Raw genomic sequence first — 27,798 nt, 5'->3', positions numbered from 1 at the left:
GCTCCACTAGACTCTTAGGAGGGGTTGAGTGGTGTGGAGCAAGCAGAACCAGCCCAGCATCAGCCTGTCCAACCCAGCTTGCACACAGTATGCTCACCGGGAGCAGGGCGTGGCCTCCCCTGAGTTCTGTGGGGAGCTCTCTTTCAAGTCATTTGAGAACTCTAGTTCAGGTATTTACCTTACCTCCCACAAGGGGCAGTGTGGCATGATGGTCATCCTTCGCCAAATACCCCCCCCCCCCCCCCCAAGGGAGCCAATGGCGCTCGCAGGAGTCTCCTGCACCTCAACAGTTGTAGTAAAGTGCCCGTTGAGGGGCCAGAGGACAGCATAGCAAGTTCTGTACTGCCCAAGTTAGATCAGATCATTAACTGGTCAGACACTGGTTTTACTGTGATTTCTGCTGTAGTCTGGAGGGCCGCTACCCGTTCTTGTTCTGTTTGTGTTCTGGTTGGCTTCATCAGGGCATCACTGCTTCTGGCCTTATGGGATCTTTTCCCAGGTTTCAGATTGTTGTCGTCTTCTGCCCGGCCAGGGCCTGGAGGAGTCGTTACCACTTTGTATGCATCAAGTCCATCCCATGCCGTTTGGGGGTCCTCAAAGAAATGAGGAGTCGTCCATTAGAATCTTCAGTTTGGCTGGAAACATCAAGGATTATTGGATGCCTTCTTCTCTACGAGCTCTCTTTGCCTTCAAAAAGAAGCCTCTTGGTCTATACTGCTGCAGTATAGTCTGGGAATAGGGTGACTTTCCCATTTTCGATGTTGTATGGACCTGCTGTTCTAGCCCTTTACAGGAGAAGGTCTTTGTCCCGGAAATGAAGCAGTTTAGCCACCACTGGACGAGGTGGACAGCCAGGTGCCGGCAGTTGGGCTGCACGGTATGTGCACCTTCTAGAGCGAAGGAGGGTGTCTGGACGTTTGGGGCGAACTCGGTCGGCATCCAGTGCTCAATGTAGGTTATCTTGCCCTGTCCTTCAATACTTTCTGGTAGTCCCACTATGCAGACATTAATCCACCAGATACGGCTTTCCGCATCTTTGGCAAAATTTTCCTGTGTGTGTATTCTGGGCAGTGACTTGTCGGGTCAACGCCAGTTGCTCAGGGGGCATTTCTTCAATCCCATTCTCCACTTCTTTCATGCTCTCCACCAATTTATGATTGGTTCAGATGCTCCGTCAATCACCACCCCCTTTTGTACCGCTACACCATTTCATGATGGTCAGCTCACAATAGTCATAGACCCACTGAGATAGCAATACCATCCTGTTGTAGTGTGGATTTAGTGTATGCTGGAATTGTATCTAGTTTGAGGTACAGGGGAGGCACCATGTGTCAGTACCTTCAGCATTACCAGACATTGTCATGGAGAAATAGTTTGTGCCCGCCTAGGGACTGGGTCGTCTTGTCCTTGGTTTCCCCATGTCCAAAAGGAGTGCTGGTAGCTAGTATGAGGGCTGCAGCAGCGGGTGGGAGTGGCCTGGCCAAGTGATTGTGTATTACATCATCTCACAAAGGCCCTATGTTCTTAGGCAGGCCGGGTTGAGCACTGATGAGTGCCCCTGATTGCTTAAGCCTGGCTCTGGAGAGCTCCCGCACCCCCACCCGCTGTCTCCAAAACTCCTCACCTGAGTCATGAGTTTTCAGGTCTCGCCGCCCATGGGAGTTACATTGGCCGTTCTCAGACTGTCCCATTGGAGAATCATTCCCCCCAAATCTCGCTACTCCTGTGAGGGGGCCCACAAGGTTGGTATCCTGCTGCCTCTGGCCTGATGGATATGTCCTCTCAACTGGATGTACAGTGATGAAAGTCGGTAGCACAGTGGTGTCTTCTGCAGTGTGCTAGTGATGTGTAGGGGCCAGGAGGTTTCTCTGCTCACCTTTAGGGCCAGTGACTGTGGCAGTATTTTCATTTTAACTCTGTTTCCCAAAGTTCATAAGGGGGAGTTCACCAAATAAATGCCTGTTGTGTGCACTACCTCAGCCAAGCCTCATCACGCTGCTCAGCCCACAGTACAGCCCTTTGTCCCAGTGGTGCTATACTGGCCAGCAAAGTTCCCATAGGCCTTAGCGTGCTGGGGGGGTCGAGACTAATTTCCTGTGATCTTTGCTGAGCCTTGCTAAAAGCACACCTCTTGTTCCTTTATGCTGGGATATGGGTATGAAACCTATTACCTGTAAGGCACAACAAAGTCCTGTTTTGTATTGGCATAGGCTTAAGTACACCACAGCCCTTGTAGAGTACTATAATGCCTTTAAGGAAATAGCAGAGACAGACAAGTACTGTAAAGCAAAGTGGGTGTGCACATTAAGGATGCGTTGTCTCAACTGGGTTTTGAGGATCACTGGTGTGATAAGGGAAGTTGTTTGAATCTCTCAAAAGAATCGTTAAAAGATACCTTCTGGGCCCACGTGTGGAGTCTTGAGGTGAGCAATAACTATGGATCGCTCACAACAGAGTTTTTAGATCTTTAACCACACAGCCAGTTTAAAGGTTTACTTGACTATAGCTTAACTCCAGCTGCTAGAGTTTTATATGTTAAGCTTTGTCATGACACTTTACCACTCCAGTCCTAATGCTCTACATGCAAATCTAAAATAGACACAAGAATCATTTGTTCAGTGTGTTTACATACAAAAGAAATTGTTACACTTTTTTCTTTTGTCCTGGCTACAAACGCCTAAGGAAAAGCCAGATCGTTCCAATCTGCAGACAGCTTGGGTCTAGACAGTGCTCAATAACACATCGGTTGCTACATGCAGAGCCCGAATAATCAATTGTATGTGCTGTCGCTAAATATCTACACTTGAGCTAGAGTATCAGTGCAAAAGCACTGGGGTGATCAGATGCCGGCACTGCAGCCTTATTTTAATATAAGGCTTTATACAATGTTACTGGGATTATTTGACAAGAGTTCTTGTGCATGGTAAACGCAGTGAATTAAATTAAACCAATGTTTGGAGTCTGCATAGAAAATGCCCTTGCTTGGTTACATGAGTTTTAAGATTAAGTGACCATTTTTGTATTTTATAGATTGACCTAAGTCACTAAGTTTATATACGTAAATATTACATAATTCACTAGGATATATTGAGCGGTATGATCAAATTGATTTCCTAAACAGTAATTTTTTTTGTTGTCATTTTCAGGTTTGCGAGACTTTGCACTATGTTCTGCTGCTAGTTTGATGGTTTTTATATTCTTGATTTTACTTAGACGTTTAGTACAATTTATATAATTGTGATACGTGAAGAAGGTCTTTTTAACTTGTTGGAACATTTCAATTTATTGCCTGTAATCGTATTATGGTATTGGTCTTGTATACCTTTATGGTCTTTGCACTGAATAAAGTATCTGACAGTCACACACATCTCACAAATGCACACACCCACTGACTGTTTTAGAACTGTACTTCTACCTTCTACGTTGGACAGTGTATTAGAAGGAAGCTTTTAGACAGGTTTTAGAAAGCAAAAAAGATGGCGACTCTGTAGATGACTGCTGCCCAGGACCTAACTTGAGTAATGGAGGACAGCTCCGAGGCAGGATCAGATACTGAGCCAGCATCTAAGGGAGCGGAAAATAGAGCAGAATTTGGAAGTGATTTCTCAGTCAGCAGAGTTCAATTCAATGACACTTGATCTAACGATTCTGAGGAACATGGTCATGGCAGCTGTGAGGTCTCCTCGCAAGCACACTGTGCAACAGAACGACCATAGCAAGATAAAGTTACCCAGAGAGCAGGCACGAGCAGCGGCAAGCACAGAGTGCTCCCTTGGTAGCTCTCCAATTAAGTGCAGGCCCAAAATCCCCTGTTCACGGAAGACGCTAGATGTAAAGTCAGTACAGCAAATCTTTTGAAGACTAAAGCAATCTCTTGCTGGATGTGGACTCCCGTTAGGAAATTGCGCAACACACAAACCTGCGTAAAGAACAATTTCTGAGGGATCACAGAGGCACTCTTGAGCCTCATTCTAGGGATTACACTCAAAATGGGGAGGTGCACAAACCAAGCTTGCAGTCCTAGTAGTCTACTCACAGTTTAGGTAACACCAATTTTTGCACAGCACATGAGCAGAGATCGTTTTTGCTATTGCAGCATATGCAGCATTTCAATGATAATTCCACTGCATTGCCCCGGATCCATCTAGACCATGGCAGGTTGTTCAAAATTCGGTCTGTCGTGGATTATTGGACTACCAGGTATCAGAGAGATTTATACTCTTAAAAACAAATGCAGCTGCTGTTCAGGCAGGTACATACCAAGCAAAACAGCGAATGGCATTAAGTTGGACATGCTGTGTGAGAGCTCTACTGGCTATGTATAACGTTTGTGTGCTAGAGGTAAGAAATCCACTCTAAATCCTGTAGGCTTCCCTTCCACACTAGGAATCAAAGCAAAGATTGTATGGGGACTTGTCCAAACACTCCTTTAAAAAGGTTACAACCTTTATGTTGACAACGTCTATATGTGAGTAGAGCTGTTCAGTGAACTACAAAGCTGGAACTGTGGTATGTGGTATAGTTCGATGTTGCTACAAAAGTTTCCAGCAAGAGCTTGTTTGGAAAAAACTCAAAAAATCCTGCAGCACGGCATTGCGTTCCAACAAACTGCTCGCAGTCATATTCTCTGATATGCAGATGTGTACGTGCTCACTGCAACCCATAACACCTTTCCCCTCCATCCCAGTTTGGGGCCAGTTGCCCAAAGTTCACAACCCCAACTGTGTACTTAAATACATTTTTTATCAGGAGAATTAGGGGACTGTTCGGTGGTAGGAAAAGTATTTGTGTAAATTTCAAAAGCTTTCCTCATAGAAATGTAAGGAACATTTGTGTTTTAGTCAATATTTGACGTTTGCAAGAGCTATTAGGTGATACAACCAGACAAGTCACCTCACTCTTGATTCCCTTACTTGTTTAGTTTTAAAAAAACTTGCAGATTTGCTAGGTTTTCCTAGTTGCTGCCTGAGATAGGGCCTAAAATCCACAACTACCCACGTTGCAAAAAGAGGATCAGTTTCCAGTGCAAAAATGTGATGTACCTTTGCTGTGTTTTGTGCCCTTTCCCTTCTCGGACACTAGGCCTACCCACACAAGTGAGGAACTTTTTTTATTAGGAGAATTGGGGGAATGCTGTGTGGTAAGAAATTGATAGCTTTCAGTAAATTCCAAACTATTTCCTCACAGAAATGTGAGAAAAATGTGTGTTTTTAGTTAAAGTTTGAGGTTTGCAAAGGCTTCTGGGTTGAATTATCTGGCCACAGTCACGCACTTCTGGACTCCCCTGGTTATCAAGTTTTCAAAAATGTGATGGTTTGCTAGGTTTCCCTAGTGGCCAGCTGAGCTAGGGCCCAAAATCCAAAGCAACCCACATTACAAAAAAATGTCGGTTTTCAGTGAAAACATTTCATGTGTATGTTGGGTTTTGGGCCCTTTACTGGCATGAGTGGACAAGTTAATTACCTTTGGAAGCACCTTATCTGCAACACACAGGACCTAGCCGCAGATTGTTTATCTTCGAATCCTCCACGAGCGCCAGACTGGATCCGGAAATTTTTTCAGCAGTACCTCTGCGCGTAGATAGAGGGCGCTGAACAACTCTGTAGTGACATCGTCTCCCTAATGCAACGTCAACGGAGTCCATAGAAGCCCTCCCCCGAAGCGCTGACATCAGTTTCTTTTGTGACTATTTTCGTACCAATGCGTAGCCACTTAACGAAACAATCTCTGGAAACAGTGTGCCAAAAGGGGATTTTTTTTTTAATCAATTACCAATTGAAAGAACTGTAGTAGTGTGCACAGAGGGAATCTTGGAGACATCAGGGCCCTCAGTTCACAGAGCAGGGAAGATGGGTCAGTCGATAAGGAATCTATGGCTAGATCCTGTCTCTACCACATAAGGCGTTACCGAAGTTAAGTAACTTGTCCATCTAATACAGACATCTAGCCGCAGATTCCCAATCTTAGAATGAGATACCCAAATCAATATCATGCTTGAAGGAGGGGCTGTGACCTGACCTCACCAAAGATCCCCAAATAGGAGAAGCCTATACAAAAGATAAAAAGCGACCAGACTATCCAAAAAATGATCGGTGAAGAAAAGATGCTCACCGAAAGGACTGATTTCCCAAGGAGGACAATGGGAAGCCAGTAGGGAGTAGAAAGCTATAAGACCATGAGAAACAGGACATAGAACCAGTAAAAGAGGCAGCCCCAAAAAGGGAGGCAACTTGAGATCGGGCAATGCAAAGGGACCAAGGACAAGAGTCCAGGATCAAAACCATATGAAAGGAGTCTACACAGCGTGCTCAGCAGCAACAAACACATGAAACAAAAACTATTCTGGGAAACAGATTTTAAAAAATGTACTTTCAAAAATAGAAAGATGGAGAAAAGAGAAATACCAATGAATGTTAAAGAGCATCACTAGAAAAATAAGAATGATAAAAATAAAACGCTGTTATATTGACAACCTTGATAGATATACAAGGTATCCTCCGTAACAATGCAACGTAGAAGCTCACTGAAGAGAAGGTAGTAAACAGACAAGTACAACAAAGAAGGTTGAACACACATGTGAAGTAAAAGACATCCATTCCAGAGATGGGTATATACATGCAGAGAGATAGACATCCAAAGTTATGTATATAAGGATAAATATGCATAAAACAGAAATTCCCCAAAAGACAAGTCATACAGGGTACATCAAAAATATATTCACTACTTCAAAGGTAACCCACGTCCTCCGCCAGTGAGCGGGGGGGCGAGAAGTGGAGGAATGAAGGGCAGTTCAAGAATAGAAACAACCAAGGAAGGACAGAGATAATACATCTTACTGTCGTAAAAGAAGTTATGACCGTAATCGGGGTAAAGACAGAAAGACAAGGCTGAAAAACAGCAACACAATGCCATATAAGAGAAGGAAGTGGAAGGAATTGCCCACTACAGGAAAACGAGGCAACCATCCAAGAACCAATGCCACCGATTGAGGAAGGGTGCCAGCAGGCGGTGAAACGAAGAATAAACAGCATGTGGAGTAAATCATGAACAAGACCGCCAGGGTGAAAAAAAGGCTGGCAGAAACTAAGGGCAACAGTCTATTTTGACAACCACACATTGCCCAACCCATGGAAACCAATGCTCTAGACAAAAACTGGGAGTTCAGAGTGAGGGAAAAAACCCCAGGAAGGGGAATAAAGCCCCCAATATTGGATGACCGCGCAAAAGCAGAAAATCGTAGTTGGACATCAGATCGGATATGCCTAAAAGATAAAGTAATAAAAATAACCCCACCAAAAAAGGGGGGTAAACTGAACCACTCCCAAAAAATTGAGGGAAAAAAAAGAAAAAGTAGTTCACCACATAGAAAAATGGTGCCACAAAAGGCGGAAGCAGCAGAGAGAGCTGTGAAGGAGAGAACAGTATCATATCCTACGAGGAGGAAGTAAGATACAGGAAAGAAAGGGAAAATTAGCCTCCAGTGGAATAAGGATCCAAACAATCAAAGGGACTGGTGTCCCAGGGGAACAGAACTGAAAAGAGCAGCATACAACAGCTACAGCACAGGTGTGATGGCAGATATGTATAAAACCCCGCAGGAGGCAACAGCAGTGGCTGTAACCCAATTAGGTAGGTAAGAACACCTAAAGGGTTGTCATGTCCTTTAGGATAGTCTCAGCATGTACATACATTTTATCCCTTCCACACAACATTACGGTTCTACACAGGTGACCTTTTACCTGGTAGCTTACTACTGTCTCTCAGAAATCAGGCTCTCTGTACCCTATCTTAATCCCTGTACCCGACGTACATAAACATGTCCCCAGGCACAGCACATTTATTCTGTATAAGGGTCACCACTTTTTTCGTCCATGGCCAACAGCCAGCTGTGAATGATCAGGTTTGTTTAGAAAAGGATTAGCAGAGGATTTGCAAATGTTTTCAAAACATATCGATTCTAGAAGAAACCCTGGACTGATCACTTTTGTATAAAAGAAATGCACTCCCCCTTACAGAACAAAAGAGAATTCCTTCCAGGCTGGACAGAAACTCTGCGGGCTGATCCTTCGACAGGCAGAGACCTGACATCGGTTGCGGGGTGCCATCCTTCACGCAGACGGGGTTCTTCATTCAGAACCAACAGGTGAGGGGTTAGCACATCCCCTGGGCTTTCTTGGCTCTATTAGGATATATACAAGCACTTATATACACCTGCTTCACCTACTTATCAAGGCTAGGTACATTGAGGTAGGTTATGCATCGTAGGAGTACACCAATGCTACTGTTATATATAATCTGTTTATATTCATCTTATTAGCACTATGGTAGAAATGTATCTGCTATTTACGATATTGGTGCTAGCAATCTCCTTTGTCTGCTCCGGTCTTTTGATTGTCGCACAGAATATGTTTCACACTAGACTGATGCTGGTCTAACAGCGGACTCATCCTGTGGGGGTGTCCAGAGTCTGCCAGCACACCAAGCCCTCAGTTTAGGTCATCCAAAACGTGCAGGTCCTGGGGGGGTCCTAGGAACTACAAGCCATGGTGCCGCCAATGTTGTTTTGGTTCCTATATTAATAGTTAGATCAGAGTAGTTCAGTCGTGCTCTCTCAGAAAGCCTTACTCACACTGTTCATAGACGTCTGAAGTGGGAAGGACTATCTGCATCAGCTGAGCAGGTACACCCTGTATTACCGGCCCACACTTCTGTGGCATTAGGTTATTCAACCCTCTGTCTCTCCAGGATTAGAGCCTACTACCAATATGGCCACCACGGTTGTCCTCGGGTTACTGCAGTCAGTCTCGGCAGTTTCGTTACATTCTGCATGAGCGCCTAACGCATGCGCGGTTGACTATGCCGACTGCCCCGCCCACCCCAAGCTTGACGATGCGCATTGATGACCGTTACATACACGGCGAGCTGGAGCAATGGAGGTTACCAGCTGCTCTAATGCCCTGACCAGGCTCGTGGGGGTAGGTTGTTACGGTGATGACCGCGCATTCCTACGGTAAGTTCGCTGCAGGTTGTACGCAAGGTTTTACTCGACATGATCACGTAATGGGCTAGGGTCGATGGCAGTCCCGTGTGTTTTGGTGTTTGACAAGTCGAGACCAACACTCTGTGCACAATGTAGCAGGCTCCTTTGGATCTCGGTAGCTGTCGGGTGCTGGCCCCCCTGCTGACACGAGTACGCCGGTCGGGTCTGGCCCTACCCACGCCGGATTTTGGTTTGGGTGGACTGGGACCTGACTGAGCTGCTGAGTGTTGCGGGGACCAGTTTCCATGGTTGCGACCCCCAGCACCAGCGATCCTGCTGCTCATTGATAAGGTGTGCCATTCTTGGTGTGTAATACAGCTACTCACTATACGGTCACCCAAAACACTTGACCACCCTTCAATAGTCGCCCCTATGCCCTCAGCTTCGCCGCTTATTTTCTCAATCTCTGCAGGTACCTGACCAATCGCGCAGGTCCCACAAGAGCAGACTGCGAGGCGTCTTAGGGAGTCACTTAGGGTAAGCTCCTATATTGCTCCTCCCCCCTTTTACAGTCGGCTCCCTTGACTGTAACTGTTTTAACCATTGAGAGTGTCTTCACAAGAGTGCATTCTTTACACTATACTGTTGTGACCTTAAAACAGAACGATGCATTGACTCCCTCGTTGCATTTTTTCTGTGTCTCTTATAAGTCGCCACCCAATAGCAGGACCTGCCGGCCTGCCTTCCTTTTTGACCTCCGGGAATAAGGTTGTACATTGAGCTTTTACTCAATTTCACTGTGTAGTACTGAGCACCTAGGTCCTGAGGAATTGCCAACCAGAGCAAGAAACATGTTGACCTAATCTGAGGGTTGTAGGTATTTTGCTGAACACACTTCCCGGCATATATCTCCCCTCCCACCATTTTAACCAAGGGTGTCAGCCACGCTAATAAATTTCATTGTGGACTGACCCACCTTTTTTATTTTTCACCACTCCTGCACGACTACACCTTCACTAGCCATCTCACCCACATGCACCATATGGCCGGAACAAAAGATCTCCGATAAAGAGCCCCTTTACGGGTGCCCGTCAGACATTGCAGCGCCAGTCTGACGAGGAGCAGAACCCATATGATGAAGCATGACATCTAGCTTGCTAGGTGTGTTTGAGGGTTTTAGTTCCACAAAGGGAAATGCCCTTCCCTTTCTCACTTTCTGTACGCTGCACGCACTCTTGTTTCACACACTCGTCGGGGAACTTTGTACCCCTCTTGTTTTACTTGGTATCTGTAACAGGTGGCCATGTTATTTTCGTGATTGAGGCACATAAGGTGTTCGGATCAGAGGTATGCTATTCCTGGGTAAAGTTCCCACCTGCAGATCCACAGACACATTTATTCCATAAATACACTGAAGTGGATCGCCTGGAAGAATACATCCCATGCGAGGACATTGAAGTCCTGTTAACTTACCAGCAACATATAAACTGGATTAAAGGACCCTCAAACATATAACTTCGGTCGTAATACTCGGTCCGCTCAGCATAGGAGAGACATGGCTGGTCTCAGCGACTTACACTCCACATCCTGAGATAGACGCACTCCAAGTAGGGGAAGTGCGTACACTTTATAAAGAAGTAGTTAGGATATACAGACACATTTTCCGGTTCGTCATGCGAACACTCACATTACAACCTGCAAGATCTGCTCCACCTGGTAAAGTCCAGACCCAACACACACCAATAACTAGTCCAGACACTAAGCAATAATGGGTGCGTTCCCATCAAAAAGGGATCAAGTACCATTTTGGATTGCTAAAAAAAATAGCACAGTTGGAAGCAGTATTTCCCCATACAGGTACACAGGAAAAACACAATGTTAATTTGCTTGCCAATGGGAATGATTCCCTCACTTGAGGATTGTACCACATGGGGAACAATGTTTGCTGCAGCCTACATTAGAATGGATGGTACCCCAACCATATCAGTTATTGCTGAAGTACTGAAACAGATACAAAATGAGTACAAGGCAGGACCTGCCATGGACTTGGGGATGAAACGGCTGGGTAATTTTGACCAAGTCTTGGCAGTAATGCTAAACATCAACGGGGAAGCTGTGGCTACACGCCAACACTTAAGGGAAACAGCTCCTACAAATCAGGAGCGTGCATTACCAAAAATAATCAAGGAAACCAATGCTTCACTAGGTAGAGATAGTTTGGGAGCCAAACCAGGGAAAACACAAGTGATGAGTAGTTCTGATAAGGTTAACTCAAAGCAAGCACCCACGTCTTCTAAAAAGAAAAGGGATAATAATCGATCCAAAAATAATAATAATAAAGGAAATACTTCACGATCAAGGGGTGGGTCTCGCCAACGGGAGTCCTCTGAAAAGAGGTACAACCTTAGGAATCATGACAACATTAGGAAACCTGACAGGTATCAGGATACTGGTACACGTTCCTTTCTTTCCTTTCAGGGTTCATCAAAAACCTCGGAGAGGCAAGGATGGTCAGAACAAACAAATTGAAGATCGACCAAAGGAGAAAAGGGAAACACATCGCACTTCAGATTTCATTATCAAACAAGAGCAACATAAAGCAAAATCTCAATTGAAAAAGAAGAAAGTAGATGGCTTAAAATTGAGAAATGCCCAGGTTACGGAGGACTCCGCTTCTGAACAGGTAATGGGCTCTGGCGATGCTAGACAGCACAGCAGAAGTAACAATAGCTCACCAGAACCTGTAGGAATTTCTGATTACAGCAGTGTTGAATGAATACATCATGGTGGAAAATTTGACATTTGGATAAGACATCCTGTTAGCATAAAAAGTTGGCTGCCTGAACTTTTAATGGTTTGCCCAAAAGGTGAAAGCGTCATTTTGCTTGCTTTTTCCCACCTCGTTCCTGTTTCTTTAAAACACTCATATGCACAGGAGTGGGCGCTGGCTCCGGCATTATACCGCAACCATGTAGGGTGAGAAGGAGTCCAAACACCACAAAATCGCATTAGAAACTACTCCAACACCGCAGAGACAGTACCCGTCATTAACCCAACAGCACATCGTTTGGTTTTAGATTACAGACATTTGAACACATGCACAAAAACATTTTCAATTCAGAACGCATAGTGCCGCAATAATGAATAACATTGTGCAGAAGAAATATAAAACACTAGATAGCGCGAATGGATTCTTCTCCCAAAATATAGCTCCTGAAAGCAGATATTTGACCAGATTTTCTGCCCGCAGCACTTGGCGTCAATTTTCTCATTTGCTCCAAGGCTATAAAAACAGCCCTGGGCTATTCTTGGCAACAGTATCAGCGCTCTTACAAACTTGTGATGAGGAGCCAGTGTCCTACGTAGATGATATTTACCTGACAAGACGAATTAATTGAACACTTGTGCAGGGTAAATAAATAACATCGCCCATTTGGACTACAAATTTAACTTTAAAAAAAAAAGGAGTAAGAATTGCCCATCTCAGCATCCTATTTTTGGGATATGAGCTGTCAAGTGAAGGCAAAAGCCTGGCCGCCATCTTTTTAGAAAAGTGCGCGCTAATTCAGCCTCTAAAGAGACTGAAAGGTTTACAATCCATTTTGGGACTTCTAAATTTCGGCAGAAAATACATTCAAGACCATGCAGAAAGAGTCAAACCTTTCTACGACATAATCAGACCAGATTTCACAGCAAACAAGTGGACTAAAAAATAGACAGACAATCTACGTTCAGTTCAGGCTGACATGATAGCTTCAAAACACTTACAGACTTGAGTAAATGTCGGCAACCTGGTAATACAGGTAGTCCCCTGGTTCTTAGGGTATAACTACATCAAGTTCAATGAAGGTGAGACAGTTCCAATTACATACAAATCTAATTTTTACACGAATGCTGAAAATCGATTTGCAGCAACAGAAAAAATATTGATGGCAGTACAGACTGCTGTAGGGAATACAACTTGGGCTCCATTGGACAGATTCCGACGATCTTGGGCTCATTTTACTCCAGTTGCAGGAGACCTCCTCACCTAAAAGCAGCATAAACCCCAGGGAGCTGGTTCTGCTGGTTCCCTGAGCCAGCCTTCCTCCTAGTCTGTCTCTGTGCTCAGAGGTCCAGGGCTTCCCCTCAAATGGTACTACAGGGATGTAAGGGGCCCGGGTGTAAGGAGGCCAGACTCACTGGCCCTTGTGGAGACCCACTGGTTGTGGAGTCAACTGGGTAGAGTCCTTACTCTTTTCTAGGCATCAGGGGGTTCCTGTTTCCAGTTGTCCCTGACAGTTCCAGGGTCCAGCAGTGAAGCCCAGAAAAAATACACAGGCAAGAGAGTCTCCCACTTGTGCACATGTTTTTAAAGGGGAGAGGAAGGTTCATGAAGTCAGACACCTTCCAGAAGTCAGACACCTTCCAGCTAATCCTAGGATGCACAAGGATCTGTACAGATATCATTTTGAAAATTGCAGAATTGATTTTCCCCACACAGGTTACGTCCCAATTCGATATGTCAATATTCTTTGTAGGCCAAAGGGAAGCGAAACTGCACTCTAAGGCAGTGCTCTTCCTATGTGTATTATAAAGAGCCACTAGAGACAAAACACTAAATCACACTGACTTTCCCTAATAGTGTACACTAACATTATCCTACCTCAGGCCAATAGCTAATCCTACAGAGTCCCCACTACGCAGTCACCAGGATGTGCATAATAGTAGCCTCCCACGCACAGCCCTCACACTTACGCACATGTTTATGTGTAACCAGCCTGGTGTCTCTTACCCGTGTCTCTGTAGGAAGCGGACTCTGTTGGCAGAGGTGGGCACACCTTCTGGGCTGGCTAATTTTTCCTACCCGCCTTCCCGCCGTAAAGGAGGGGAGACAGGAAGGGGGCCTGCTCCTGATAGAAGAGGCTGGGGGTCTCATTACAAAGGCTGCCAGGTCTTTGAAGCTCCCCTGCCACTTATTGCTCTTCGTGGCCTGGGGGAGGTGTTAACACCTCCGCCCAGGAAAGGCTTTGTTTCTGGGCTCAGGGAGAAAGGCTCCCACCTTAGGGGTCCAGAAACATTTCTCATGGTAGCAGGCTGGTGTGTACCAGTCAGGGAACCCACCAGAGGCTGGTCGTTTTTCAGGGGACATCTGTACGATGCCCGCAGAGTGCATTTTTCATTAAATCCCACACTGGTACTTTGTTCTGCACCAAGACCCGCAGCCTGAAAAGGCTGTGTGTGAAGGTACAGGGCCTCTAAGGGTGGCACAATTAGTGCTGCAGCCCTTAGAAGTCTTCCCTGGTCACAGTGCCCTGGGTACCTGTGGTACCATTTACTAGGGGCTGACCTGTGGCCAGAGATGCCAATGGGGATTGGGTTAGTTTTGGGGAAAGAACAAAGGCCCTGGAACCTGATTGGCAGGGACCCAGGGCACATCAAGTAAGAGTGCATCAGCAGTCTGGCAAAAAAGTGGGGGGGTTACTGCAACAGAAACCCAGCTTCTTAGTCGCAGCAGCCTTATCTTAAAAGGCACATACTGGCAGCAAACACGTGTAGTCTGTTCGCCATGTGATTACCGTTAGTGAGATACAGTGAGGCTCACCCACAGTGAAAAGATCAAAATAGGGTGACCGAATTATAATGGATGTTGCTTTCTATCAAAAACCCAAGCAATCATCATAACCAGGAGATATTAAAAAGAGGCCTGGGTATTCTAATACATGCAGAAACTGAAATTCAAGAAACAGAAGTAATGGTCAGAGCTCTTAATGCCTTCAAGGAAAGTCTGCAAGTACGCACCAAATTTCTTGGCAAAGGCGGCCAACAAAAGATGCAATAAAAAAAATCCACAATTTTTGGCAGACCCACTGGCCCTTCCCTTATAATACAAGGCATTATTGTTGTGATATCCTTCATCAAGCAGCAATGGAAGTATAAGACTGCACACAGCTTCAAAAAATTATCAATATACTGAAAACTTGCAATGTAACAGCTACATCCTCTGCCAGTGATTGCATATGATGAAAGTCATAAAAAGTTAGCACAGGGAAGCATGATCAACACACACTGAAGGTTGCATGTGGAAGGCCAGAAAATACACCCAGCTCGAATTAAATATTTAGACCTCTTGACAAATAATTAATTTAGTGGTCACAGAGTTGAGATCTGCTGAATTACAAAGGCTGAACATAGTGATTAAGACAAAAATATAAAGAGGCTGTATCTTCTTAAGAGAAGTCTTCAAAAATACTTAAGTACCATTAAGACACTTTTAACCTTTTAATTCAAAGGTGTATGTCGCAAAGACACTCTTGCCAGATCCTATGGACAACCTACGTTTGGTTCCAAAACAAAGCAGACATATGTGGGAAGGATTTGCATGCCATTAGCCCAGAAGTGTATATATTTTGTTTTAAACCACAAGCAGATTCCAACGATATAAATTACCACAAATGTCCTTCTATTCTATAAAGTACACGCCACTGTACTAAAAATAAGCTTACGTAGGTTTTTCTCCAGCCGAGATCGCTTTGACTGGACTTCAACCGAAATGGAGATTTTGCGTCGCCTCAATTTCAGGAATATTGGCTTCAATGTTTGGGATGCTGTATCTAAACATTGAAAAAAGAATACATAAACAGAATGTGAGACATGAAAACACAAAAGAGATAACAGTATTTGTATAATGACTAGACAGTGGACATTCTCTCTCCTATTTACGACCAATGGGGCAGTCTTTTTCCTAGTGGCAATATTGGAAACACCTGCAAACAGCAGTTATAACACCAACGCAGTGTGGAGACTTGGTGGGCTTTCACTGCGGTCCTGGCTCAATCTGTGCTACTGGACAATAAGCGTGGTTACTGGTAAGCCAGGAACACAATGTTACTACAATTCCATTGAATAGCCCAGCTACTATTTTATAGAGCATTTCACTCTCGCATTACCCACGGCGAGAAGCCAAAGTTTAGTATAAGAGGGGGTAGAGGTAAGACATGGAGATCCTGTTTGACAATAAATAAAAATCAACATCAATGCTCAGTCAGTGTTTTATCTTGTGAAAAAAATCCCTTTTTAACAGGTAATTAAAGAGAACAGGTAAAACAAACAAAGAAAACCAGAAAGCGCTCACACTTCTGGGGTTGTGTTAGGATTCCAAATGTTACCATAGCTCCTACATAATTGCTAAAAAAGTGTATAGTATTGACCATTAAGCCATTCTAACTATATCAGCCTATGGTAAAATCTCAAACTTTTGAAATTAAATATGATTAAAATAGCTCAACTTTTTTGTTTATTTTCAGGGATTTACCCCTATAGATACTAATTGGATGTAGCCATTAAGCTAAGTCCATAGTGCTGACTGATATCCTGGTCAATGGCCACTTTTACTAGCACCCTCCCCCAACCTTTGATTCCAAAAGGGAAACTGGTGAGGGTGTCCTGCATCACAGGTAGAACGAGTTTCCCCGCAATCCACGTGCATTGTCCTGTGATCAATCAATCAATCAATCAATCAATCAATCATGCCATTTGTATAGTGCACTACTCACCCGGGAGGGTCTCAAGGCGCTTGGGGGGAGGGGTATGCTACTGCTCGAACAGCCAGGTCTTGAGTTGTTTCCTGAAGGCGAGATGGTCCTGGGTCAGCCGAAGGTGGATGGGGAGGGAGTTCCAAGTCTTGGCAGCCAGGTAAGAGAAGGATCTTCCTCCGGCGGTGGCTCTTCGGATGCGTGGTACGGCTGCGAGGGCGAGGATGGTGGACCGTAGCTGGCGGGTGGGCGTGTAGAAGGTCAGGCGGTCGTTGAGGTACTTGGGGCCCAGGTCGCGGAGAGACTTGTGTGCGTGGGTGAGGAGCCGGAACGTGATCCTCTTGTCGACGGGGAGCCAGTGCAGGTTCCTCAGGTGGCTGGAGATGTGGCTGCGTCGGGGGACATCCAGGATGTGTCGGGCGGAGGCGTTCTGGATGCGCTGGAGTCTTTTCTGTAGCTTGGCTGTGGTTCCGGCGTAGAGGGCGTTTCCGTAGTCCAGTCGGCTGGTGACGAGTGCCTGGGTGACAGTCTTCCTGGTCTCGGTCGGGATCCAGCGGAAGATCTTGCGAAGCATACGCAGGGTGTTGAAGCACGATGAGGAGTCGGCATTGACTTGTCTGGTCATCGAGAGGGAGGGGTCCAGGATGAAGCCCAGGTTGCGTGCGTGGTCGGTTGGCTTGGGTGCGGTGCCCAGGGCTGGGGGCCACCAGGAGTCGTCCCAGGCGGAGGGCGAAGATCCCAGGATGAGGACTTCCGTCTTGTCCGAGTTCAGTTTCAGGCGGCTGTCCTTCATCCACTCGGCGACGTCTTTCATCCCTTCGTGTAGGCAGGTTCTGGCGGTGTCGGGGTCTCTGGTGAGGGAGAGGATCAGCTGGGTGTCGTCGGCGTAAGAGATGATGTTGAGGTTGTGCTGGCGTGCGATGGCTGTGAGAGGTTTCATGTAGATGTTGAAGAGGGTGGGGCTGAGTGAAGATCCTTGCGGGACGCCGCAGATGACTTCGGTGGCCTCGGAGCGAAACGGGGGGAGGCGGACTCTGTGTTCTTCCGGCGAGGAACGAGATGATCCACTCCAGTGCCTTCTCTTGGATACCGATGTTGCTGAGGCGCTGGACTAGGGTGCGGTGGCAGACCGTGTCGAACGCAGCGGAGAGGTCCAGGAGGATGAGGGCCACTGTTTCCCCCTTGTCGAGCAGGGTCCGGATGTCGTCGGTGGCTGCGATGAGGGCGGTCTCGGTGCTGTGGTTGGCTCTGAAGCCGGACTGCGAGGGGTCGAGGGATCCGTTCGTCTCGAGGAAGGCGGTCAGCTGTCTGTTGACGATCTTCTCGATGACTTTAGCAGGAAAATGGAGGAGCGAGATGGGGCGGAAGTTTGAGATCGGTGGGGTCCGCTGTAGGTTTCTTCAGGAGGGCGCTGATCTCGGTGTGCTTCCAGCTCTCCGGGAAGGTGGCGGTGTACAAGGAGGCGATGATGTTCCGGAGTAGGGGTGCGATGGTGGAGTCGGCCTTGTTGAAGACGTGGTGTGGGCAGGGGTCGGTCGGTGATCCGGAGTGGATGGTGTTCATCGTGCGGGCTGTGTCTTCGGTGGTCACCGTGGTCCAGGTGCGAAGGGTGGCGGTGGGGGGCGTTGGTTCGACGGTTGGGTGCGTGGGTGGGGCGCCGAAGCTGTTGTGGATGTCGGCGATCTTGCGGTGGAAGAACGAGGCGAGGGAGTCGCAGAGGTCTTGTGACGGAGTGATGTCGTTGGTGCCGGTGCTGGGGTTGGAGAACTCCTTGACGATAGTGAAGAGCTCTTTGCTGTCGTGGGCGTTGTTGTCCAGTCGTTCCTTCAGGGATTTCTTCTTGGTGGTGCGGATGAGCTGGTGGTGCTTGCGGGTAGCGTGTTTGAGGGCGGTCATGTTGTCGGTGGTCCGGTCGAGGAGCCAGGCTTTCTCGAGGGTGCGGCAGGTCTTCTTGGAGTCCTTGAGGTCATCGGTGAACCAGGATGCCTTCTTGCTTCTGGGTCTGCTGGAAGGGTTCTTTAGTGGCGCGAGGTCGTCGGCGCAGGCGGTCAGCCACTGTGTGAAGTTGCGGGCTGCTTCGTTGGGGTCCGTTGTGTTGGCGGGTGGGCTCTGGCTGAGGGAGGTGGTGAGCTGGTCTGCGGTGATCTTGCTCCAATTCCTGTGAGGTACCTGTTGCGGGTGGTGGTGGGTCGTGGATCTTTTGAAGCTGGAGTGGACGCAGCTGTGGTCGGTCCAGTGGAGTCCGGTGGCGTGGCTGAAGGTGATGTACTTGCTGGAAGAGAAGACGGGATCAAGCGTGTGGCCGGCGTAGTGGGTGGGGGTGTTGACCAGTTGCTTGAGTCCGAGGTTGGCGAGGTTTTCCAGCAGGGCGGTGGTGTTGCGGTCCTTGTTGTTCTCCGGGTGGAAGTTGAGGTCCCCGAGGAGGATGTAGTCAGTGGAGGGGAGGGCGTGCGGGCTGATGAAGTCTGTGATGTCTTCGCTGAATTGTGTGCGTGGTCCCAGGGGTCTGTAGACGAGGGTGCCTCTGAGGGTCGTCTTAGGGTCGGTGTGAATCTGGAAGTGGAGATGTTCGGCTGCGGCGAAGGAGTCGTTGGCGTCGGTCGTGATGCGGATGGTGTTCCTGTGGACGATGGCGATGCCACCTCCGGTCTGGTTGATGCGGTCCCTCCTGATGATCTTGTACCCGTCCGGGATGGCGATGGCGATGTCGGGTGCAGAGGAGGCGTTCATCCAGGTTTCCGTGAGGAAGGCGACGTCCGGTGATGTAGCGTCGAGGAGGTTCCAGAGTTCCACGGCGTGTCTGTGGACGGAGCGGGTGTTGATCAGGATGCACTTGAGGTGGTTGCTGCTGGTGTTTGTCTTGGCGGGTGCGGGGCAGGTTCGGAGGCAGGTGAACTTGCAGGTGCAGCAGGTGAAGGGTCCGTGGGTGCGTCTCGGGGTGGCTCGGCAGCAGGCGTGGGTCCGGCCGGCATTGAGTGCGTTGAGAGTGGCGGCGTCGTAGGTCAGTCGGGTCGTCTTGCCTCGGCGGGGAGGGCCAGGGGTCCTGGCACTGGGCGCAGTCCAGGCGCGGTCCAGGCGCGGACGGGCACAGACGGGCTTACCTTTGGCGCACCTTCGGCGCTCAATCGGCGCTCCCGCTGCGCGCGTCCGCTGCACGGTCGCTCTGGGGGCGTCATAAGTAAGGAGCCGGGAGGGAGGAGCAGCTGGGTGGCGGGAGCGGGGCGGCGAATGGAATCACAGGGGGGCGGGGCCGCAGGGAGGCAGCGGCAGGAAATTCCAAGAAGCAGCGGGCAGCGGGAAATTCCCAGGAGCAGCGGGAAATTCCCAGGAGCAGCGGGCAGCGAGCGAAGGAATCTGCAGGCAGGAGGCAAAGGCAGGCAGGAGCGGCAGCAGTGAGTGGGGCGACCAAGCCCTGTGGAGGGCTGAGCGGTCACGCGGTGATGGATTCTGCTAGTACAGAGGTTCACTCTATAGCTCAAGAAAGCAGCGCATATTTTAAGTATAAATTTATTCCTAGTGACCTCAGTGTTTTTCCACCATCCAAATCACCAGTCATGCTACTCCAATGGGTTGATAAGGAAGTAACTGATTAATGAACAAAACGGGTTCTGGCCACTCATGACATTTGGAGGGCACCTTGGTATCCACAGATCTGTTTCCATGGCTACAAACGCAGTTACAGTCTGGTGTATCTCTTCCAGCCATGGTCATCCAAGATTGCATGTTATGTAAGGTTATTTTTCTTTTACGAAGGTTACTGACCACAAACAACCTGGGTCTGCCACAATAAAATAGACACGGATGTGTCACGTTCCTTGTCCTTACAACGGTCTTATAGCTTTTGGTTAGGTTCTTGCTGAGGCTCCTGCATACCACTTTGTTACAACTCTTTAATGCTAAAGTCTCCTTTTCTCCGGGGATATCTGGATCATACTTTATCCTGTCTTATAACTTGCTTTCCTGTTTTTTCTAAGTATCATACTTTTAACTTTGGAGTTGTGACTGTGCCATTTGTTGGCGCCACACAGGCTTATCTTATACATTGCTATTCACATTTTCCCTCACTCATTTCACATACCAGATGTTGGGATAATATCACTTCTAGGTGATAGAATGTCTTACACTTCTGATAGATGTCGGAATGGAATTCTTTCATCATTCCTTTTTTAATAGCACATAGGTATACACAAAATGGTAGAAGTGGAGCACCTATAGAATAAGGAGCATATGAATACAGTTGACTGACATACAAATTGGTTTTCTTCTCTTTCATATTACCATCAAGGCATGTAATCAGCCTTGAGAAAATCCACTGTCTGATGAGACACGTGTCAGCTGAACCATCTGTATATTAAATGACCGTGAAAACAACAAAGTACACTCACCACTTCTTGTGTGTTCCGGATTACTTGCTTGAAGATGTGAAATGAAGGAGTACTGCAGATGCCTGCCAGCAAAGATATTATATTTGACACAACATAATATGCTAAAATAAGTCTGATTGTTTCAATACTACTTGTCTTCTCCTTTGAAGGCAAAGATGCTGTGTCTAAAGAGACTTTTCATCGCTGCATGACAGCTACTGCGGACTGGTTGCGACACAATTCCCTCCAGTTTAATGGCTCTAAGACGGCGGTGCTGTACTGCTCAACTGACCGCATCCCACGCCCTTTGCCGGAAGACTTCTGGCCAACATCTTCTTTGGGCACGGTGGCGGCGGCGGACTCTGCTCTCAACTTGGGGGTTATGTTTGGCCCTAATCTACAACTGGATGGTTTTGTTAATAAGACTATTATCATATGTATGACGTTGCTCCGCACTTTGCCCAAGATTCTTCCTATGCTCCCAGTACAGACCAGACCAGAGGTAGTGCGTAGTATTATCCTTAGCAGGCTAAATTACTGCAACGCACTGCTTCTGGGTGCCCCTAGTACTTTAATTAGTAAGCTGCAGCGCATACAAAATATGGCAGCTAAGCTTGCCCTCTCGATTGCGCTCAGCCTCCTCTTCTCTGGCGCTAAAAGACCTTCATTGGCTGCCTGTCCAGCAGCGCATCTGTTTTAAAGCATCCTGCCTAGACTTCAAGGCCCTTCATGGGCAGGGGCCGGTTTTGCTGCAAAAGCTTTTTTCATGGTATTCCACAGCCAGACCTCTACGTTCTTCTTCGGCATGTCTGGTGGTAGTCCCTAGAATCCAGAGGTTACGGATGGGTGGCCGCTCCTTTGGTTTCACGGCCGCCAAGCTTTGGAATTCCCTTCCTCTGTCTCTAAGGAGTCTGGGGGAACTAGCACCCTTTAAAAAGGGTTTGAAGACTCATCTTTTCCCCAGGGCAGGGTAATTTTGCGTTTGTGTATTGGTTGGGGAGAGTCAAAGCGCCAGGATACCCTTTGGGTGACAGTTTGCGCTATAAAAGTATGCGATACATACATACATACATACATACATACTATGTCAAAAGGGATACAGGAAGGATGTGGGTATGGCAGAATTGCACATTATGTGTTGGGACGTGCAACGGTAGTACCATAGCTGCCTAGCTTTTTGTACAATTGAAATACCCTTGTGGTGAAGGGACGCATGGTTGTCTGAATAATGTCCAGGCATCGGGAGAAGGTCGAAAGCTGCCAACTGTTGCTGCTCTATCTCCACACATGAAGCAGAGGTCCGCAGGTTCAGGCGCAAGACCCTCCCATGCTGGTGCGACAGAAGATCCTCCCAAAGGGGCAGCCTGATCGGAGGACCAATGCTCATGCCCAGGAACACCAGAATTCCTGTGCCCATTCCAGAGCCACAAGAATGACTTGAGCCCTGTCATTCCTGGTACTCTTGCGAACTCTAGACAAGAGTGGTATCAGTGGTAAGGCGAACATGAGGATGGAGCCCCACTCGAGACAAGGCACTGCTTAGCAAGAGCCACCATGGAAATTCCAACGCACAGATTTGCTAACATTTCTCATTCCTAACAGCAAGCAGACCTAACCAAGACTCGCCCCACTCTTGAAAGATACCTTGCACTACAATCAGATGGAGACGTAATTCTTGATCCGCTCATCAATGACTAAGTTTGCCCACTCTGGAATTCAGAGAACCCGCCAGATGTTGCACCACAAGGGAAATGCCCTGACATTCCAGGAATGTCCAGAGATACAGGGAACATTGACAAAGGGCCCACGACCCCACTCCGCCCTGTTTGTTGCAGTACCACATGGCAGTGGTGTGGTCCGTAAAAAATAGCATCAGCCCTCCCCTGATCGAAGGGAGAAAGGCTTTCTCTGCACCTGGCAGCACCACGGAAAGACCCAAAGACCTGGTCATAGATTTGCTGTCTAGTGCTCCAGCGCGAAGTCTGCCTTTTCACTAAAAAGGCAGAAGCCATAATGGGGCATGTCCATAAGGGAAGCTTTGACATCCCCTGAAAAGTCAGTGGTTCTCAACCAGAGGTGACATCAAAGTACTAGAGACAACCCAATCGCTCTGCATAGCAAGTCGGTCATGTTCAACCTACATCTGATGGTGGACTTTACTGCATCTCACCAGTCAGCAATTAGTTGACTGAGTATGGCTCTGCCTCCTCCGAGACTGTAGGCAGCACTTGTGCAACTTAGCTCAACACTGTGTGGGTGTACCGGCCCAAGGCATGCAGTGTTTTACTAACCACCGTGCAAGGCTGGCGGAGGATAACATCCTCGTCCCAGAGGTATCCAGCCTTTTACATTTAATATCTGTTCGAGCAGTAGGGAACGCACCATGGTTAACACAGGAGATGGAGGCTTTGACCACCAAGCTCTCTGGAGTGGGATGCTGGGTGAGGAACCTGGAGTCCCCAAAAACGGGGCGATGGGCAATTGTCCTGTTTAAAGTGTAGAAACTTACTACACAAAATTCACATATATTATCACATTTTTTTTATGGTTCTGATTAAGCTGTGGATCAAGTGTCTTCTCAAGAGCACAGTAACAAGTAACCAAATCTCCTATTCTAGTGTAGCACTTAAATTCCGATAATTAAGCAATTTTATTTTATGACTACTAAAAAAGAAGAAAAATGTTTGCGAACAGGACATTGCCTGCAGTATGCAGTGGAAGAAACACAAAAATACTATGTTAAAACAGCATCCTTTGGAAAACTTTTAGAGTTTTGATCTTTCTTCTTACCCACCTTAAAATAGCACCTTGCAACTCACTTACCCTATCTTTCATTCTTCTTCATATATCTGCCATGGAACTATACCCAAACTCCTTTGAGTCTACTCTCACGCCAGCCAGGACTTTCCTTCCCTGTCTCTCTACCCCCATCAACACACTCTCAGTCACACTTTAATCTACGAATACCAACTAATTTTCCACACCATACTTTTTTTCAAATTGATATCCTAGAATATTCCCACCCTTCTCCACTTTTATTCTTCCAAAATACAATGTAACTCAAAATTCTAAGAAACCGTTTTTATTGATTGCTTTCAAAATACAGTTAACACTTAAAACTCAAATAGGAACGTTGATGGATTTAGCCTACTGCGATGGTAAATTGTGCATACATATGTGCAAGCACTAGATCCCAGTGGCTGCCAGTGCTTAGACGGTCCAAGGGCGCAGCCCCACAAATGCTAGCACACCGCCCAAGAACCGGAGCTGATCTATGCAGCTTTGAATGCCACAAATATACACAGACAAAAATGGCATGTCAGTTTGTCTATTTTCGTTTCAGAGGTCGGTGGAGCTGACAATGCAAATTGTGCACGCAGCAGCAGGACAGAGGAGGAGGAAACTATAGGGTTCGATCCATGCACTATGCATGGGTAAAGGCACTTATTTTCAGTCCTCTTCACACATCTGCAATCCATTAGAAAGGCTGAGCATGCCCGGTGCATTGCTCACATGTGAAATAATGGAACCTGTCCAGGAGGTCACCCCAGACCCTAACAGAAAGTAGGATAGTCCGGGGGTGAAGAGTCTGGCCCTCGGCCTACACTGGCTTGTGATTGGGCTGCCTGACTCCACAAACCCAACATGGTTTTCAGGACAAACTAATGAGCTTGTCAGAAGAAAGCAGGATCGCATGTTTCCAGCTGGTAAGTTCTAGTGACACTTAGGTGTACGTGTGGTGGTGTTTGTGTGAACGAGTGAGTTAGTTTGCTGCCTGCATGGATATTATTTATTTATTTTTGTATTTACTCATTTATACAGCGCATAGCTGCCCCAGCGACGGGGCAAACCACCGCAACCCAAAGAACAAGTGCCTAGAGACCACTCAAACAGAAATGGAAATTATGCCGGAAAGAGACAGGTCTTTATAGCCTTTCGAAAAGCCAGATGATTCTGAAGCCCTCTAATGGAAATCGGGAGGGAGTTCCATAGGTGGGCCGCCAAACTTTAAAAGGGCGACCACCAGCTCTAGAGTTGGCAGAGCGCAGAAGGCGATTTGGAACATACTGGCCTAACAAATCAGCTAAAAATCGGAGGGCCTTGTTGAGTCAGAATTTTGTGCACCACACACAAAGACTTAAACTTGATTCTTTTAGCGACTGGCAGCCAGTGAAGCCTGGGCAAAAACTTAGACACCGAACACGACTTTGGAAGTGCCAACCGAGTACGTGCTGCAGCATTCTGAATTCTTTGGAGGCGTAGGATACAATATTTATTGGCGCCTAGATAAAGAGAGTTGCCATAATCTAACCTGGCTAAAATTGTAGCCTGAAGGATGGTTTGGTGGATTTTTGGTTCAAAATATCCAAGCAGAGGTTTCAACCCCCTTAAGAGTCCAAAACAGGACCCTGCTAAAGCTAAAATTGGGTATCAAAAGAGATCACTATCTATCCAAAAACCTAAATTCTTGAATGGCTCTTTAGGCAGCAGAGCAGGTTTGAGTTTATCAGGCCACCACTGTTCTGACCAAAGATCCCTATCTCTCCCATGCGCAAGAATTTCAGCCTTGGCAGCATTAAGCTGCAAGCAGTTTGCTGTCATCCATTCAGCAATTGCTAACAAGTCCTCTTTAAATTTGAAGAGGTTTTTTTTGCACTTTTTAGAGAAGACAATGACTAGCTGGGTGTCATCGGCATAGGATACCAGTGACAACCCTCTACTTTTTGCTACCATTGCTAGGGGTAGGACACAGATGCTAAAAAGCGCAGGGCTCAATATCCAACCCTGAGGAACCCCATGCTTGATGGCATACACCTGCGAATGGTGAGGTGGCACAACAACTTGAAAGGTTCTGCCTTCCAAAAAAGAACGGAACCAGGCCAAGGCCAGCCCCCAACCCAGATCTCCTGCAACCTACATATTAGCATGCCATGGGAAACCATGTCGAAAGCGGCACTTAAATCAAAAAGAATTCAGGCCGCAGAGTTCCAGACATCGAGACTACTACGGATGTCCTCGGTCACAGCCAACAGAGCCAACTCGGTGCTGTGGCGGGGGCGAAAATCGTTTTGTGAGGAGTCAAGGATTTTGTTATGCTCTACAAATTAAGCCAAAACTGTACTTACGTAGGATTCTGTAGCCTTAGCTAAAAAAGGAAGCTGGGAAATTGGGCGAAAATTACCCGGGTCCGAAGGCTCTAAGGAAGGTTTCTTTAAAAGAGGTATAACTTTTGCAAGCTTCCATGATGCAGGCACTGATGCAGAGGGCAGTGATAAATTGATCAATTCCCAAACAGCTGGTAAAATTGAATTGTGAACTTGACGAAGTTGGTCTGGTCTCAAAGGATCGGCTGGGGAACCGGATTTGATTTTAAGGCAAAGAGATTCAGTCTCAGAGCGCGAGAGTGGGGGAAAAGAGCACAACGTTGGATCAGAAATTAATATCCAGTCCTCGAGCTCATCTATTCGGTCAATATTGGCAGTGACTTTGGGGAGGCTGTTATAAACAGTCTCCACCTTACACACAAAAAAACCTGCAAATTCATGCAGTGAGTGTTGGAGGAGACTGGGGAGTCAGCTTTCACATTGAAGTGTTGCATCTTTTTAAGAAGGGAGAAGATCATTTGGGGGGGGGGGGGGGGTTATTGCTCTCCAGAATTTTAGCAGCAATGTATTCAGCTCTAGCTTTCCGGATCAACCTACGATACGTCTTAATTGAATCACAGTATTTATTTTTTGCTTCCATGTCATAAGCACACCTCCAGGTTCGCTCCATATACAAGTAACTCTGCATTTCATCCTTCACCATAATGACTGATGTAGTGTTTGATCTCATGGCATCACAATAGTACTGGTGCCAAAAGGATGATATTGGAGCAGTAATATCATAAAAACACAATGTATTAGATGTATAACATGAGAAGAGCACTATGTGCATCTAAGAGCACGGCTGTGACATAGCCGTACTGGAATCACCATTATGAACTTACCATACGTGTACAGCCATCACATCACAGCTGTGCTTATGCAAAACAGAAGTCATGGGTGGAAAGCTTTCATTATGGACAGTCTTTTAAAATTACCCCAGGCAGCATTCTAGTCTAAGGTCGAGCAGAAAAACGATGGGCTGGAATACAGCTCAGAGTAATTACCAGTTATTACCAGCTGTGCTGATCTCATTATCATGCCAGAGCATAATTACTATCATATCACAGCACCATTATGACATCACATTACCCTTCCCATGGTACAGAGTGTAATAATTTTAAGCTCGAGGCAAATGCCTAGCTCAATATCCGCTAGGAACCTTGCGCCCAAAACAGACTAGTAGCCGCTATCTATTATGAAGCAATATTAGGACCTTGTGGAAGGTTCACACTATGTAAATCTACCCAAAATTAAATATGGATTGTGCCTGTACCCCAATTTCTAATCTCATCATCCAATGTACAAAGCATTATCTTTCGATAGCTTAAGAAGGTATCAATTTAGTGGCTGACATGCACAGTATGAAACTGGACCAATGAGGGATTAATCCCAGTTTTCTGCTTCATCACATTAAGTGATCCTAAGCAAGTACTTTATTTTCCTTAGCATCCTTTTTGTTCATTAACACAAATGAGAGTGCTTCAAATCTGTGAGTTCAGGGAGGGCACTGGACCAACACACTTCTTGAGTTTGATGTAGTAGCCCATAACTGTTCCCACATCAACAATCAGAGTCTAAGCTACGATTGGGGTACCCTATACAACTAACTTGCCTCTTAGCTCACCAACAGCATGATCATCAGGTAGGGTCGGAAACAGTTGCGGCTTCTCTGCTGTGGCGAGGAGCATTGCCCCACTGCTACTTCAGCAGTGCGAAAATGATAGTAACAGAACGTTATTTTATTTTTCCAGGCGGGAGTCGGGGCTGGGCTCTGCGACGCCTGAGCAGGGGAG

At 46.8% G+C, this 27,798-nt stretch overlaps 1 protein-coding gene across 3 annotated transcripts in view; it reads right to left on the bottom strand.

The window, feature by feature from the left end:
• The window catches only part of PHF20 (PHD finger protein 20), a 1,067,420-nt gene that overhangs the window by 778,697 nt on the left and 260,925 nt on the right, over positions 1-27,798 (bottom strand). For all 3 annotated transcript variants that reach the window (XM_078652233.1, XM_078652235.1, XM_078652234.1), the window contains exon 7: positions 15,466-15,573. In XM_078652233.1, the coding sequence (XP_078508359.1) occupies positions 15,466-15,573 (108 nt within the window). The remainder of the gene's footprint in view (positions 1-15,465; positions 15,574-27,798) is intronic.

This window comes from Lissotriton helveticus, chromosome 7, assembly GCF_964261635.1.
Source record: "Lissotriton helveticus chromosome 7, aLisHel1.1, whole genome shotgun sequence".
In the NCBI taxonomy this organism is placed as follows: domain Eukaryota; kingdom Metazoa; phylum Chordata; class Amphibia; order Caudata; family Salamandridae; genus Lissotriton; species Lissotriton helveticus.
This window is presented reverse-complemented; position numbering and strand designations above follow the sequence as displayed.